The sequence below is a fragment of the Platalea leucorodia genome (genome assembly GCF_965183815.1).
Source record: "Platalea leucorodia genome assembly, chromosome: 8".
In the NCBI taxonomy this organism is placed as follows: Eukaryota; Metazoa; Chordata; class Aves; order Pelecaniformes; family Threskiornithidae; genus Platalea; species Platalea leucorodia.
The window spans coordinates 191,095-208,570 of record NC_138830.1 but is presented as its reverse complement, the minus strand read 5'-3'; the positions used below and the strand labels follow the sequence as shown (position 1 = coordinate 208,570).

The 17,476-nt window shown below is 46.1% G+C and overlaps 1 protein-coding gene across 1 annotated transcript in view; it reads right to left on the bottom strand.

The window, feature by feature from the left end:
• The window catches only part of MCF2L2 (MCF.2 cell line derived transforming sequence-like 2), a gene marked incomplete at both ends in the record, with an annotated part of 155,881 nt that extends 141,091 nt beyond the window's left edge, over positions 1-14,790 (bottom strand). Inside the window, one exon of the mRNA XM_082319538.1 lies at positions 14,649-14,790. Coding sequence (XP_082175664.1) covers positions 14,649-14,790 — 142 coding nt within the window. The remainder of the gene's footprint in view (positions 1-14,648) is intronic.
• Between the last annotated feature and the right edge of the window lie 2,686 nt (positions 14,791-17,476).

Here is a 17,476-nt window from a genome sequence, read left to right as displayed (position 1 = left end):
TGAAAAGGCAGTTACACATAGCTTCTCAAATTTAAAAAAAGGAAAAAGGTTAATTGATCAAACAGTATTATGTGAAATAATGCTGATCCCCTACATGGGTCACCAAAGTGGCTGGGTTTTCTTTGGTGGGGTTTTTTGGTTGGTTGGTTTTTGGTTTTTTGGTTGTTTTGTTTGTTTGTTTTTGTTTGTTTGTTTTTGGTTTTTTTTTGTTTGTTTGTTTTTTGTTTGTTTTTTTACACATACCATGCAGTTCTGCATTATTTGAGCTAATTGAATTTGCCAGGACAATTAAGATGTAAATAAGGATGCAATACTAGAGGAAAAAAAAAATGAAACAAGTCAGTTCATCTGCTCTTGGTTCTCCTCTTAAACTGCTATAAATTCAATTCCTAGCAGAGACCAGTTTCACTGCAGAAGAATTAGGCCTTACAGTTTTGCTTCCCGAGGTTTTCTACCAAGGGGGAGGAAAAGAAAAGCAATTACTACAGCCATCTGTCTGACACAGCTTCTCCTCCTCCCCACATCTCTAGGGAGGCTAGCTGCAACTGCGCTATCTAATCTTTAAGGGGAAAGCCATTCAGTTACGCTTCATAATTCCTCACTCAAAAATGAAACATGCTTGGGCTTCCCCCCCCACACACACACACTTGCCCGTTTCATTTCTCACCACAGCTGTATGTATTCCTGCAGCAGGGCTGGAGCACAGCCCACGCAGACTGCCGCCTTCAGAGCTACGCCAACAGCAGCTGATTAAAACCAACAATGAATATCATCTTCTCTGAGCAGAGAGAAACTTGTTTATGCTAAGGGCAACTAATGGTTTCCAACTGCGTTGGAAAGATGACCTGCTGGAGTGAAAGACTGGACTGCGCCGAGCAGACTGACACAGCAGCGCCTGTTGCTCCATCAAAGACACCCAAAGGCAACCGGCCGCAACAGGACACTGGGGTTTCTTTGTTTTTCGGTGACTGAACGCTACAACTGCCGGGCCTTCTGTTGACTGGAGGAGGGGGTTGCTTCTGTCCCTCATCTGAAGTCACTAATCTTGGAATAATGGGTTACAAATTTCCAGAGCAAGGTTCATCTCTTCTTAATGACAGCCTAATATGTAATTCACAAGGAAGGAAGACAGCCCGGAGTGAAAGAAAACCTTTGCTAAAGTCGTAGACTACATCGGCCTACTTCTACTCTGCACAACCTCAGTCAAAAATGACCCTCACAGCATTCAAACCAAAATTGTGGATTTGGGGAAAAATCAGACTGCTGATGTGATGAAAAAGAGTCAGATAGGGTTAAGCACAAGGCCAGAGATTTCATTTTAAGAGCACGAAAAGACACCTAATGTTAGGTGTTGTTCTTCTTGAGAAGTACCAAAAGGCAACACACAAATCCAGAGTTCGAAAGCTGTAAAGTAGCTACAGTTCAAATGTTCTCCCAAGTCCTGCGTCTGCTTGCCGTGAACAACAACAGTTAGCTAAGAGTCTAGCAGAGCTAAGTTAGATGTCACAAATTAAATACATGAAGGAGACAAATTTGCACGTCTTCACTGATAAGGTTTAAGCAGGCTAAAGGAGTTGAAAACATTCTGTCCCACCAGAATTCCCAATGCAAACCCTTAGGCAAAACATTTCCCCTCCTAAAGGCCAAAAAGAACTTCAAAGTTATTACATCAGAGAAAGAAGCTGTTGGTTTGGGTTTCTCTTTTTTAATTCTATTTCTCTTTCCCACCATTTGTGCCCTTTTGTGTACTTTTTGAAAAGGTTTGTTTATTCTTTCAGCCCAGACAGAGAAACAGCAAGATCAGTGATGATACAAGCTGGCTGTGCTACAGATTGTTTGCTTTAAAGTGGAACTAAAAATCTAGCTATAAGCAGAAAGGAAATCCCATCCTTTCTCTTATACTTCTGCACATTCCCACCACCTTTTTTTTTGTTAATCCACATTGAGTCAACTGAAAACTAAGTGTGGTGGCTGACCCTGGCTGGGGGCCGGTGCCACCAGAGCCGCTGTCACTGCCCCCCTCACCCGGGCAGGGAGGGAAAATGGAACCAGCGGCTCCCGGGTCCAGACAGGGGCAGGGAGAGACCAGCTGCCATCATGGGCCAGACAGACCCGACTGGGGGACATCAGCTGCATTGATTACCGATCAAACCAGAGGAAGGTAATGAGAAAACAAACCCCAAATCTTCAGACACCTTCCCCCTCCCCTCCCTTCTTCCCGGGCTCAACTTCACTCCCCATTTCTCCACCTCCTCCCCCCGGTGGCACAGGGGGACGGGGAACGGGGGCTGGGGTCGGTTCGTCCCACGCTGTCTCTGCCGCTCCTTCCTCCCCAGGGGAGGAGGGCTCCTCACACTCTGCCCCTGCTCCGGCCTGGGGTCCTCCACGGGCTGCGGGTGGGTCTCTGCTCCACCGTGGACCTCCACGGGCTGCGGGTGGGTCTCTGCTCCACCGTGGACCTCCACGGGCTGCGGGTGGGTCTCTGCTCCACCGTGGACCTCCACGGGCTGCGGGTGGGTCTCTGCTCCACCGTGGACCTCCACGGGCTGCGGGTGGGTCTCTGCTCCACCGTGGACCTCCACGGGCTGCGGGTGGGTCTCTGCTCCACCGTGGACCTCCACGGGCTGCGGGTGGGTCTCTGCTCCACCGTGGACCTCCACGGGCTGCGGGTGGGTCTCTGCTCCACCGTGGACCTCCACGGGCTGCGGGTGGGTCTCTGCTCCACCGTGGACCTCCACGGGCTGCGGGTGGGTCTCTGCTCCACCGTGGACCTCCACGGGCTGCGGGGCACAGCCTGCCTCACCATGGGCTTCCCCAGGGGCTGCAGAGGAATCTCTGCTCCGGTGCCTGGAGCACCTCCTCCCCTCCTGCACCCACCTCGGTGTCTGCAGGGCTGCTCCTCTCACCTATCCTCACTCCTCTCTCCGGGTGCAGTTGGTTTCCCCCACACCTTCTTAAATCTGTTCTCCCAGAGGCGCTACCACCATCGCTGATGGGCTCGGCCTTGGCCCTGTAGCTCCCCTGCTACCAAAGCCTTGCTACGCAAACCCAGTACACTAAGCCAGGAAAAAAGTTATTGTAAATAAAGTGAAGGAATCTTTTCCTTAGTGGGTTGCTTCTTATCTAGGTTATTTCTCTGCAAAGGAGCTGGAAGGGTACAAGTGCTAATAAGGCGTGAGGTGGGAAACAGCAAGGCCAGGACTACCTTTTCCAGCACAGAATCACACTTAGATCAGCTTAGAGCAAAAGCCAAAATGCAGCACAGGTAGGTGACTGGTGCCATCTTTTCTCTCAGATCATTTGCTAACCAAGCACAACTGTAAAACTGACAAAGTGTGGGTTTTTAAAATGCAATTTCTATCCTCATTAAAACCAAGTTTCATACCAAAGTTTTCTAGCTACCTTCCAAAGACAGAAGATTGTTCTAAAATATTTAAGTAACTCTGGTTCATGTTTGGAGGTATCCCTTAAAGTGGTGCTTTGTTTGTTTGTTTTTTTAAACTGTAACAGCAAACCCAACTTTGTGTACACTAATGTAGCAGAAATCTGGACAAGCAAGGTCAGGAGCAAGACTCCAACTGTCTTGAATGAGGCACTGCTGAAATGCTCTGATCCCTTGAGAAGGGGACAGATTTAGGCCATGGTGTGGATAGAATTGCCTCGCAAGCCTTCCTGAACAATGTCCATCAAAGAGGGAAAGGTTAGCAATGCACACCTTTCTCTGAAGGCCTCAAAAACCTGTGACCCTCAGTGTCTACCTGGGCAGAAGCTGAACCAGTGCCTGATGTGATCTTCTATTGCACAGTAGATCTGCTCTGAAGTTTTCTCCTTTCGTTATGCTAAGTTGCAATCAGTATTTCCAAAGCATTCTGCACAGCCTAATGAAGGACGTACAGCTTTACCTGAGCTTTGCTCTGCAGGCACATTAAACATTTCTTCTGATTTGAAGTCTTTCAACAAAGATTGCTCAAATTACTTTGGATCACTGCATTTTTCAGTTCATCTCGTTGACTAAATTTGATGTTCACTGTTAACATAAAATTACACGAGTGGAGAGGTCACAAATTGAAAAGACCTGTTCAGTGGTTGTGTTTTCCCATGCTCCAGGAGTGGTTACAGCCTTAGTTAAACAAGTTGTTTTTACAGGCAGGCATAGCACACATTAGGAGTCTACTGTGGCTGACTTGGAAGGAGGTGAAAGAAGAGCTGTTTATATCAAAGAACTGAAATCATGTCCTCCCAACTGGAAATCCTCTCACTTCCAGTTTCTTGAGTAGGTATGTTGGGCCGCTGCAGTAACTGGAAAATCTTACCACCCTAAAGATGCAAACCCATTAACACACACCTGTGCTTGAATTTTACTGAAAGAAAGATTCAAGAGGGGCTTAAAGCAGACATTAGTGGCAACCTCTAAAGGAGACATTTGAAAGCTGTCCAAGTAAGAAGGTAAGTACTACAGGCAGGCAGGCATCAGGGAGGCAGGGGCCCTGGGAGAATTAGAATTCCCAGTTATTTGCAGGTCACCATTGCCACTACGTAACAGGGAAATTTCTAGCTTACCCTCAAGATCACACCAGCCATTAGCAAACTGCAAGGACTTTTCAAGGACTGGCTTGCACTGACTTCCAAGTCACAAAGTGTCCAGCATGCTCCTTCTTTACATTGGAAATGCAAGTGAACCACAGTTATTTTGGAGCCAAACCTGAACCTCCTCCAGGCTTTTGATCCAGACTTTTAGGTGGTTGCTAATCCAGCAGACCCCTCAGGCACGTGCATAAGGCAAAGTTAAGTCCATGTGCAGCTGCACTGCAACCAGAGGAAATGTACATATGCTTGGAGTCCTCTTTTGTTAAACATTTAGATATTTATTAATCTAAAATAGTAGAGAACAGCCAGGAAGTTCAGATACAGAATGAAAATCTGAGCCCAGGGAACCCCAAAACTCGGAAGTAGTGAAGCTGACAGTTCTCAATTAGCCCTATCTATAGTTTAAAAAGCAATTACTCATTTCTGTGTCAAACTGGCGAGCAGGCTGTTACCAACGCAGGCAGGATGGGGCCCTGCTACTATTATATGCGGTGCTGCCACTGCTAACACGCACCCTCGAGAGTTTATTTCAGCTTTCTAAGCCAACTTCAAAAGATTTTGGTATAGACCTCCTTGGGCAAAGAAACAGATTTTGCCACTTTTTCCTTTTAACCACTTCTTGAAAAACAGCCTTCTGATGTTCTTGTTTGGCTGGGATGTTTTTGTTTGTCTTTAAAGAAAAGGTCTTAAAATTGCTTGGTGAATCAAAAAAAAAAAATCAGAATCTTTCTCCTACATAAGTAAAGTGGAAAGAAAGTGAAAATAAGCCAGTATTTTGATTCACTGTTGGTACATTCTACAAAAATTAATTGGTGTGTACAAATAGATATCTATAGTCATACTTCAAGGATTTTTAGAACTAGTGTCACAATGCACCATACGTTTATGCACACATCTAAGAATCTTTGATTAATTATTCCCAATAAAAGCTAAATTATACAAACTAATATAAAATTCTTAAAGCATATACTCTCACTGCTCGGGTTTAGGTGACTTCATATCCCATCCTGTTATGAAGACACTTGTTTAATATTTCTGTAAAATCATAAGAGATACAGTAATGATTAACAAATCCTCACTATACAATATGAACTATCCATAACCAGCAAAGAGCTAAAGAAACACACCATTCCACATCATTTGCTCAGCAAAATTTTTTTTTTTTTTGAGACAGATATTGCTTGATTTCATAGAACACATGCTGAGATATTATAGGGGGCACGTTATATCCTGCTCTCCCCAAAACAGAAACTTCCCTAATAAAAGGCATTAAAGGCCAAGGTCTAATCTCAGCAACAGCTTCAAGAAATTAATCCAGATTTACAGCAGCACGGCACAGCCCCTTATCTAGTCCCTCAGTAGTAAACACTTCTTCATGGTTTCTAATTTTTGCCAGAGAAAAGTTAATTCATCTTGTTCCCAAAATCCATGCTTCACAACAATGCTGGATTGCTAGAACACAAATTCCTGCTCAGAGAACATTACACAACAAAAGAAGGTTTCACATTTCCACACTGTCATGTTAAAATCCATCACGAATAATAAAAACCTCATGTGGCAAACTGCAAAGCTAAAATACATTCACTACAATGAATGACACTAAGCTAATCAAGAGATACGCAGACTTCATTCCTTCCTCCCCAGGGCTTGCCAGCAGACGGTTTCACTGCTGAAACAGTATCTTAGAAAAATTCCAGCCACTGGCTCTGCTCTGAACTATTGCATCCAGCGAAATAATTTCAGAGCTTATTCACGTAATTTTTGGGGGACCACTCGGCTCAGGAGCTGAAGGACAGTTTTCTTGCTCACTCCTGAACAGAGGCCAGTTAGCTCAAAAATATTTCCCTGGTTACTGCCATTGGAGACAAACAGTGAGCCACAGCCAGCACCACTGCTGCCAGCAGCACTCTGAATACGGATCTCAGTAACAGGACAAATACTGCTCACAGCCAGCTTCTCTGCCCCAGGAGACCCAGCCACCCCGCCAGCAGCCTTCTCCAAGCTGTCACCAGCATCTCGGTTCAGGTGCCCGTTAGAAAAAGCGACAGAAACACAGTGCAAAGAGCGATGCCTCCCCTTCGGACCCACACACACTCACAGCGGGTGCCCTCCCTCGGGCCGCAGGCTGGCTTCTCTGCAGTCCCGCTGTGGGATTGAGTCCACAGGAGGCAGAGGGGAGGGATGGAGAGAGGCAGCCTTCCGTGGAAGCGGTCCGGGATCTAACCAACAGCGCAGCAAAGAGCTGACGCTCATCCTGAAGGAGACTGCACAAATTGCTTAGTAACTGCTTCAGCGCAAACCGCAGCGGAGACCTCTGACAGCGCCGTGCCCAGGCTTTAACCCTCCCCAGGGTGCAGCTGGCTGCTTCTCTCCGGGCAGCCTTAGAGCTTCGGAGGCTTTCACAGCTTAGCGCAAATAAAGGTACATCCCGACAAGGGACAAAACAGATTCACTTGCTCAGACTAAGGCGTGGAAAGGGCTCTCGTTAAAATAACTTTAAATAGTAGAGTATTCAGGGCCAAGGGAAACCACTGCTGTGAATAGCTGCCTCGGAGTACTGTCCCGAGGGCACAGGCGCACACCAAAGCGCAGTACTGTCATTTAAAGACAAAGGAGAAGACTGCGCCAGACCTAGGAATTTTGTTGGAAACATGGCACCAGCTCTTGGACAGGGTATAATCAGTTCTACATATCTAGTGCAACAAATTCTTCCAGACACAAGTTCACGGGGCGGATGAAGCAAGTACACACGTGCTTTCACACTGGTGTGACAATGCTAACATGGCATCTATAGCGTCTGAAGCAATACCGGGTCTGACTTTAGCATTAGCTTTATTGATAAAATTGTCCCTTTCCTACCACAAACCTCAGCAGCTCAGTAACTTTAGGCAAAAGTCACTCTTTACCTGGGGCACAGCACAGCAGCTGTTGCCTAGGATGCACGATGCAGTAGCAACATCTTATTTCTTCTACGTGTCCTGCCATCAGTCAGGCTAAAGAGAGACAAGTGTCATTCATTTTACAGATAGGGAAACTGAGGCACAGGGAGAGGAATCCAGGTCACCAGCCAACCTCAGTTTTGCCCACTTGTAAAATGAGCAGATCAAAGTTGTCTGTACAGACAGGCTACTGGAGTGAATCTGCCTTAAGGATAACACCTGCAGTGTTTCCATCCTTCCCCCATCAGCCAACCAACACAAACTATCACAACGTTTATAGTATAGCATGAGAAAACTAACAGGATTCTATATGTAGCTACAGATAAGTGCCAAATCGAAGCAGAGCATCACCGTCCCAGGTACAAGATCCGTGTGAGCGCTCAAGACCCCGCAGTGTTACAGACAGGCGCGAGGTGGATAAAGGCAGACTAGGAGCGCGGCAAGATGCACAGCATGTTTTTACATTGCGCTCTTTCCCCAACCTCTCCCAAACTGCATGCTGACCAAATGAATTTACCAGCTGTAGTGCGTGCGTAATGTTACTCTCTGCTGCCTATACTGATAAAAATGTCCACATGCAACCAATTTACAATCAAAATCCATCTCCCATGCCAGACGCACTTTGCTGTCTGCAGCGGAGGATGTGGGTGGGAGATTCAGCTCCAGCTCTGCTTGCGGCCGGTGAAGGGACAACAGCCCGGCTGCGCCCCGAGCCCCGCTCACCGCCGGCGGGAGCCCCCCGGCAGGCAGCAGAGCCCCCCGGCAGGCAGCAGAGCCCCCAGCCAAGGTCCATCCTCTCCGGGGCAGCCCTCCCAGCCTTCCTGCAGGGACCCCTCCTGCCTAGGAGCAGAGCTGGGAGAAGCTCCACAGCCTTATGGACAAGCATCACATCCATCCATATAAGCGGCTGATAAACATGCCAGGTGATTACGCTCTAAAAGTCATTTTAACCCTGTGCGTAGAGATGTTGCACAAGTATCAGATCCAGCTGTGGAGTCAGAAGACTAAATGCTACTCTGCAAATGAATGTAAATGGCTAACCTATGCTGACTCCTGAGCCGAGGAATGAACTCGCCATAGAAGGGGCACCAAGAAATTCCTCTCAGTCCACTGCATGCTCAAAGGAAAGCTCATCAGACAGCACTTCCAGTTTCATAAACTCGATTTACAAGTGTCAGACATTTTTTCATTTGCATAATTAGTAAAGGTAATTTCAGCGTGCATCTGTAAAATGTCTTTGCCAAGCTCAAAAGGCTTAGTTGTGTCTCTCTCAGTGGAATAATATTTTTTACTACCCAAGTATTTTCCCACCAGCATACACCATATGGAACAGAGTAATACTGATGTTTCAGTTTTTGTTACTGGTAAGTATCTGCAATACATATCAAAGTTTACTTTAAAAAAAAAATTCAAGGACCTAATCCTAAGTTGCTAAAATACACCCCCATTTCACTGAAATAACTTGCACCACCCAAGCATCTGACCCCACATGTTCACCTGTGGGTATGGCTCTCCAAAAGCATGACAAGAAATGGCTCATACCCAGGTGCCTCTAACTCAGAGATCACCTTCCCAGATTCTTTCACTGCAGGACCAGGGGGGACCATTAGGTTCATTGTGTTTGACTTGTTGAACACACAAGAAGTTCACAGAAATTGGATTAAACCAGCATTTTAGAAAGCTCTTTAATCTTATGTTAAAGACTCCAGGCAACTGCAAATCCACTGCTTCCCCTGGAGCTGGCCTAACACAAAGAAACGGGCTTGTGTTTCAAAGCTCTCACTGTAATTTCCAGCCCATTGATTCTTATTGCGATTTTGATTTAAAAATTTGATAACTACCCCCAATTTCATCCTTCCTCTGGCAGATCTTTCTTCTTTAGTCTAGTGGTAAAGTCAAGGGAAAATGGAAAAGCATCCCATTCCTTTACCTCTTCCCAATGCTAGCAGAGGATGACCTTACTAATTAACAGCATCCCAATTTCATAATCAGATCTTCAGCCATGCAGACCCTTGCTCCTTAGAGGCCCCCCACAACAGCACGCTGCATCAAAGCAGTGACTCAAGAGTTTAGACAAATAGGCTGAACTCAGCAATCCCCAATTTAATGACTCACAGGAACAGGTTCCGAATATGAGTGAAGTGCTGTCTCTGTGCAGAACAAAGTTGTTGAGACATCCTGGCTTAGAAAAAGGTGAAAAAATAAATGTTTGGTCAATAATTCTTGCTATTGTAAAATCCTGGAGGATTTTTTTTTTTTTTGCCCTTGAGAAATGGAATGAACTAATAGGATCAGAAATTTGTGCAACAAGACACCTGGCATAGTTTGACTATGCATATATAGGAAGCTGGGCTGCTACAGCCAAGCTTTATTTATCATTCTTTTATGCCTGAGCACCAGTAATTCTACTAGATAACGTCCAGGTGGTGAAGGAGGAGAGTCCGTGACTTAGAAACCTCGCTGGGGAGGCTAATCCACAGCAAGGGTCAGATAATAAAGCAGCAGCAGAACTTATGCACAAGATAACACAGTAGCAGAAATAGGCCTTTAAGGACGGCTTGAAGCAGCAGAACTGGCTGAAATTGGAGAATAAGCTCCGTGGGCATAACCAGGGTGAGAGCTCCGCACAGATGCTCTCCAACCTCCCAGTACATTCAGCACCATTTTCCCCTGAAATCTTCTCCCCAGACAGTTTACCCTACAATTTAGGCAATACAAAAAAAAGCAACTGAGCTATTATCTTGTGGTAATAAGTCCCACAAGTTAACAAAACATTACCAATTACAGCAATCTGTCTATCCATGTTTAATGCTTTTCCATTTCACTGAGTTGTTTCTTGTTGTGGCATCGTGGGAGGAAGAGAAAAACATAAATACCCAGAAGGCCTCTGCTATAACTTGCCCTCTGAGAATTTGTTCTCTTGATCTTCTCAGTACTACTTATCTCTCAAAACTCTTTTTAAATGGAAATCAAGCTACGCCTTCCCTATTTTCATCACCATTCTCTGGCCTTTTCTGATTAGGCAAACAGGGTTCAGTGTTGTTCAATAGCAGCAGAGGAGGCTGCACATCAATGGGAACAGGTGAAGAGAGACACAAGCATCTAAGATAAGGATCCTTTCTTAGAAAAACCTCTGTGGCAAGCAGAATATTTTATTTTAGCTATTTTCTTTGCAGTGAGAGCCAGCTGAAACAATTTATCCCAGGTTCCCTAGGTAGCGTTTTACACTGAAGAGGAGAATAGATACTGAATGCAAATAAACCAAGGAAAATTCTGAGCCACGCACAAGGAGGCACTGTGACTGAGTCTCAAGGGGCTTAGAAACACCTTCCACCTACACTGCAGATTTCAGTCTTCACATGAAAGAGTCACTTTCCCCAGTAACCAGCACCTTAGTAGAAAGGTCAGCCATGTGGGAAAGGAAAGCATTTCTCATTTATTTCACTACTGAAGGTGGAGAAGCTCCAAAAAGTCCAAGAAGTTTCAGCCTGATCTCATTCAGATGGGATTTCCTTCTGGACATAGCGCCACAGAAGTAATTTTCTATCTTTAAATCCTTAACTGCTCTAAAGCCATTTCCAATACTTCAGTCCCTTTTCCTCCCTGAACAGATAGATCTGAAGAACTGCTTTTCATTTCCAGCGGTAAGAGAGACGCAGCAGTAGGACTGAGAAAAAGTGCTCATGATCGCTGGACAGACAGAACTGCGGCATCCCTCTGTCCTAAAGGAGGACAAAATCAGAGTTAACACAAGAGAGAGGTCCCCATCCTGCTGGCAAGGAGGATCTTGCCTGGTTTTGCAGCAACGGCAAAATCCTGAATAGCCTCAGTAATGAACTGCATACTCCTTAGTGTCTGCAGATTCGTCACCCTGTTTTACACAGCCGCCAGCCTTGAGCACAGATAAAAACTCCACATTCATTCACTTAAAAATATAGAATCTGCATGCAGCCTCAGGCTCCACAGCATGCAGAAGCAGTCTAACCAGCCAATGCTCACCCATCCATGTTGAGCCCCAGCAGCTGTGCGGTCCCACTGGAGGACTCGAGCATTGCAACAAGGCAGGCTAATTAAGAGCATCTGGGGACAGAGGGAGCCATTTTGGCAGAAGGTGTCCTCAAGCATAGAAGATGCGAACCAGCAGCTGCGTGACATGAATAGTCACGTCGGTGCTGAAAAGGCACATGAGCCACTCTCCAAGAATGACGTATTTCATGACAAGAGGCTATGCTTTGCTTTCAGCTTCGGTATCTCTTTTGTGAGGAACTGAGAGCGCTGCAAGGAGGGTCAGCTCTGGACCGGAGTCCATGCCACATTTCTCGCCTGGCTTTCTGGGGGCTCCTTCCTCTTGGTTGTCAGCTACAGCACCTTGGAGCTGCAACTCCCAGAGAGTCTCAAGGTCACCTACTGGTACTCAAAATAACACCATTTGTACATCAGACCCCAGAGAGGACTTCAGCACCCAGCTCATACAGCAAGGTCCTTCCTCTGCCTGCTGCAGGGAGCCAGGGCTGTGGAGCTCTGAGCAGCCATCGCATGGCCATAGGGAAACTGCCCTTCAACTGCCCCCTCACAGCAGCACTTTCTTCTGGTAAGCATTCACTATTTTCATCTCTCTACATGAACAGGAGACTACAACCACACTTTTAACCACTCATCAAAACAAATCACATTGATTCAAAGGAAGCCTTGAATCTGCACGATCCAGGAACTGGATCAGCTTGGCACAGCGCCGCTTGCTGTGCGGTACTGCTGATCAAAGGTAGGTTACCTGCAGGCCGTTGCAGGCCTGACTGCAACCACATGGCCTCTACTTCTGCTGTAGCTAGTTACCTGCATGCCTTCCATCTCTTCTAGTTACAATATTTAGTACAAGAGAGAAAATTGCCACAGAATATTCACAGGGCTCGACAGATGTGGTCTGTATGTGAAAAATGCTCCGTACCTTGGAGTGCCTAAAGTACCGAGGAAGCACATGCCACAGAGATCCATGATCCTGCATTGCCACTATGTTCAGACAGAGCCAGCCTGAGAAGGTGGCACACATCCACCCCTAGATTTTGTCAACAAGTCTTTGCTAGTAGCCAAGGACTAGCAAGACAGGGCAGGCAGAGCCCAAGTCCTCTGGGGCAGATCATCTTCCTTCCCTTGTATTTATGCAGCACCTACTGCAAAGGGAAACTGGTCTCATCTTCACAAGACAGTCATAGCTACATCATCAGCATGCACCATGGAGGCAGGTAACTCCCACTGCTTCTACTTTACAGGTGAGAAAACTAAGGCCAAGACAAGACAAGAGATGAGCACAGGATCAGTCAGTTCAGAGCAGGAGAAGAGAACCCAGGCAGCGGTGATGGTATGGATTGCTGTGCCACCTTACCAGCTCCTTAGCCCCCTTTAACACGGTCGCCGCGTGCAGACTCAGCACTGGTGTATCCTCACAGCTCGCGCAGCTCTAAGGCACGCGCCTGAAGGCACCCCGTCCCTAGCAATAACCCAAATTCTGCCCCTCCTGTGGCCTCTTTGGTTTAATTTAAAACAAACGCAGCAAAGATGCTTCTGCCTCACAAAATGGCAATAGGCTCAGATTATTTGACACACTATCTGTTCTCTAGCAGAAAATGATTTTCCAAGGGATTTCTGCCCATAATACTATGCCAGGTCATCTCTCAACGTGAGAGGCAGGGAAGGTGTTTCCCTGGGAACAGTAACCATGGCAAAGCTCTTACCAGTGTCCTCCCCTCTCTACCTACAGGAAGAAAAAGCACAGCAGATGCCTGAGCTCTGTCTCCAGCGGGCCCGCGGGCCCCCAGAGCCGTAAGCAACCTGGAAGCACCCGATCAAGGGTTTGGGACGGAACTTTAATCAATTCTGTTCTGTCTTTTACTCAGATACCAGACATTTCTGCCATGCTACGCTGAACTCGGAATGCCTCATTACAAAGAGTGCAACTGGAAACATCAGTGTCACCGAAAGGTCAGCCAAATACAGCAACGCATAGGTAGGCACTGAGCCCAGAGATCGGCGTGCATAGATGGCCAACAGAAGCAGCGGTACAATGGACTGGCTTTGCAGTTTTCAAACCCTGGCATTGTGCATTACAGCCCTATTAAAGAAAGCATCTGTAAACCCCAATGTGTAAGCAGTAGCTGCCAGCAGATGACCTGCTTCTGGTCCACCTCTTTTTCTGCAGAATATTCTCGATTTACCAGACTGAATGCAACTCTCTTTGCTGAAAAGCTAATTAAATCATAATAAACAATTAAACTTTAAAGTACAATCATACTGCACACTTTTGGGGATCTTTTTGTCACGTACTAGTGAACATGTTATAAATTTCTGGATTTGAGGTTTGCTAAGTATCTATTCAAGTTGACAGAGCAAATGGCACCAAAGGGATCCTTGGTTAATCTCTCTCTCAATCGACACACAGAGAAAAAGCGTTCTATGATTCAGCAGTCTTGATATATGACTAAACAATCAATAGCCTAGATTTCAACGACCATCACTCCACTTCAGAGTTAACATGCAATTAGCACGACTTGCCGTGACACCAGCATCTTATGCTAGCGACCCACTCAGAGGGGAACGCTGCCCTGCAGCCAGGCTGACTCACACAGAGCACAAAAGCTCTATAGTCCAAGTTTCTGCTTGAGTACAGTAAAACCAGAATCTTTACAGTGAGAAAGATACTGACCTTCTACACAGTAATTTAGGAGCACAGGGCGACAGGGTCAGCTGGGTCATGATACCCACTGCCCCATCTCCTTACATTCATTTCAAAAAGGTATTTTACTTGTGCAGCAAATACTTGCTCCAGACACATACAGAAACCCCAGTGTCTAACACCCGAATGAAATAAACATTTATTCAGAATGGGTCTAGCATTCATTTTAACATCCTCTAGGTAAAAATCACTGCAAATATCCCAGAAATATACAGCCAAGTCAAATGATGCACTCATACCTGAGTTACTATCCAAATCCAGCCGGTTGTCTTTATTTACCACTGAATCCTCAGAGAAAGCATTAGAACAATAATCTCTTTTTGCAAGTCTCCTAGAAATGCAATGCAGCTACCATTAAGAGAAGATGTTTTTTCTTTTAAAGATGCTGCACATACCTTTCTTCGCCATGCGCTCCAGTCTAACGCATCCTCCTATAAAATCATGATAAGATTTCATTTCTCCTTCTGTTATCCGGACAGCAGTGAAAGGTGGATTCCTGGGCACCTGTTGTCCACATTTCCGACACCGAGAAGCCATTGCCACAGCTCAGAAGACTCTTGTCAGGAATCTGCTCTCTCAGTTTGCTGGAATCCAGCCTGATTCTTCAGCCGTCAGTCCAGGCTGATGACTTTATCCCACTTAGTTCATTCAAGGTCACCCTCACCAGCAGGATGCTCGCCATTGCAATTGGCTAAGACTTTTATAGGCTTACTGACTGTGTTTGTTTCTCCCTCCTTGCTTTCAATATCAATTTACTTTATTCTCTCATTCAGAATGAAAGCTGTGAACCTCAGCACAGCCCATGCCCTGAATAGCTTCCTTATCATTAATTTAAAGCTATCTTATAAGCCACAACGAAGAGAGAAGATCCCAGAAGCACGGTGCAAGATCACAGAACATCTCTTAAAGAGGATGCCAGATATGTTCACAAAGAATTTTTCTTTGAGAAAAGGTTTTTCTTCATGATTTTTGGTCCCTTTCGGGCTTATGGTTTTATGATTCTTCATCCCCAAGAACAGATTTTTTTTTTAATTCTGCATTTCAGCTTGGACAGTGCAAGGAGACTGCTCTGCAGAGCTGCTCAACCAATTACTCATATGTCTGGCGCTGATACTGGGAGACTGCAACTGTACAGAAAAGCCCTCTGCTGCTGCGCACGGTCCCTGCTCATAAGATCTGATAATCTAAATGAACAGAGTAGCAAATGGAGGACAAAAGGGAAATACTGCTGGCAGACATGCTCTGCTAGCTGTGCAACCCCCAGCCCAAATTTTTTTAAAAAAGAAGTTGGATCCATCAGTCTGACACCAAAATGAGACCTCTGAAACACACATTTAGAAATCTCTCTTTGAAGGTGCTGGATATTTAAGTTGACTTTTTTCCCTTTTAACAATTACTGTAATACAAACCACTGATCAGAGAGCCTTGTGAAGAAACTAGTACTTGGGGAGTGGGGAGCTGACTGCAGAGAGCATTCAATCCTGATGCAGGGAAATAAAAAGGAGCCTTCCCTGGGGTCGGAAGGGACTGCACGGGAGATGCATGAACAGGCACAAGGCCAGCACTGGTGACAGTGCAAAGAATACAATGAGAACCTAATGAATCAGGGCTGAGCTGCAACCCAGAGCTCAACTGCAGGGGCCTGAGCACAGAACAAGCTTCCTGCAAGGACCTTATCCATCGGCCAGAAGAGTCTTCACCTTCCTCTGCCTCAAGCACTACCACCTGTTGCACTTTACACAGCTGCATCCAGTGCTGTTCAGCTCATGGCCCTCTCAGCTCACAGCTGATCCCTAAACATGCAGTGGGAAAGGAGAAGCCTAATTAACACAAATCAGAGAATGAACTAGAGGGGACAAAGATGCCCAGGAGAAAAAAGCTTGACATGATGCTATTACTAAAATGGTGAATAACTAGATAGACAGGCATGAACGCCCGTAAGCTGAAGCATACCGAAGTCAACTGAGCCCTATTTCCTCCCCATTCCACAAACTTCCACAGCTTCTCCCCCGCCAGCTCCACTGCTCCCCAGCTATGCAGTGAGCTGCTTCAGCTCCCTAACCCAGCACAGGCAAACTGACCATGCAGTAAAACAGCTACCGGACCTGGGAAGTAGTGAGTCTCAGGACCTCTCCTTTTGATGAAAGGAAGCTATAAAGGAGATCTCCACTCATAAAAGATTTGTGCTCCCTTTGCCCCCAAATCTGCTGCATGGCATGAAGCTGGTCACCCTCCTGCTCTTTGCCTTTGCCAAAACCCTGCCTGCAAAGTGAGGACAAGGACGTACTGAGCCATTGGGTGACCTGATTCATTAGCATTTGTAAAATATTTATTAGAGCTTCCAGAGACAAATCCCCAGGGGACTGCAATATTTTGCAGATAGGGAGAGCAGTGGGACAGAAGGCAGCATTAATTTGTAGAAAACTGTCATCACGAGATAAGAAAACTAGAAACATAACCCAGCAGTTTCATCTTAAAGTCCTTCTTCCATCTTCTTTTCTTTCATCACAGGGTCCTCAATGTGTCCTTCCATACACAGGCAAACACGATGTGCCTTGGAAAATAAGCTTTTCTGACGATATGGTCATGTGTATGTCTGACATACACAGAATAACTGCACTTCAACCTTGCACATATATAGATATACAATGGGGGAGAATCCAGCATTTGGGACAGTACGCTTCTGTCTGCCATCCTCCCTTGCATACGCTGTTCCCACTGGTATCCACGTGGCTTAGCAACTGGAGGATCTGTCAGACACTCTGTTCCAAGGGGGAGACTTGATGCTGGAAGCGGGATGCAAGAAGAAATCTGCCCTAGGCGTGAGCTTCTGAAGCACAGGTAGCCACAGCACACACCAGGAAAACTATCTAAAATCATTTAAGTCTCAGTCTTTCCCTAGGAAACACTGATCCATGACAATGCTAAATACACATCTCTGATGCCTTGGTGTACCACTGCCATCACCGAGCTCCAGACAAAAAAAATAAGCTGACTGTAGCTGCTACACATACAACAGGGCACATAAGGTTTACCTCAGGGACTGAGTGCTGTGCTGCAAGGACTAGGATGGGTGGACAGAGGGATCTGTTTATTCTCCTGTACGTTTCATTTCATTCACACTTCACAAGCAGCTGGGCTAGCTTCTCCTGACAGGTATCGGAAGCCTCTGACAGGGGAGCACTACGAGACCTGCCCCGTTTCCTGCCACACAAATTACCTC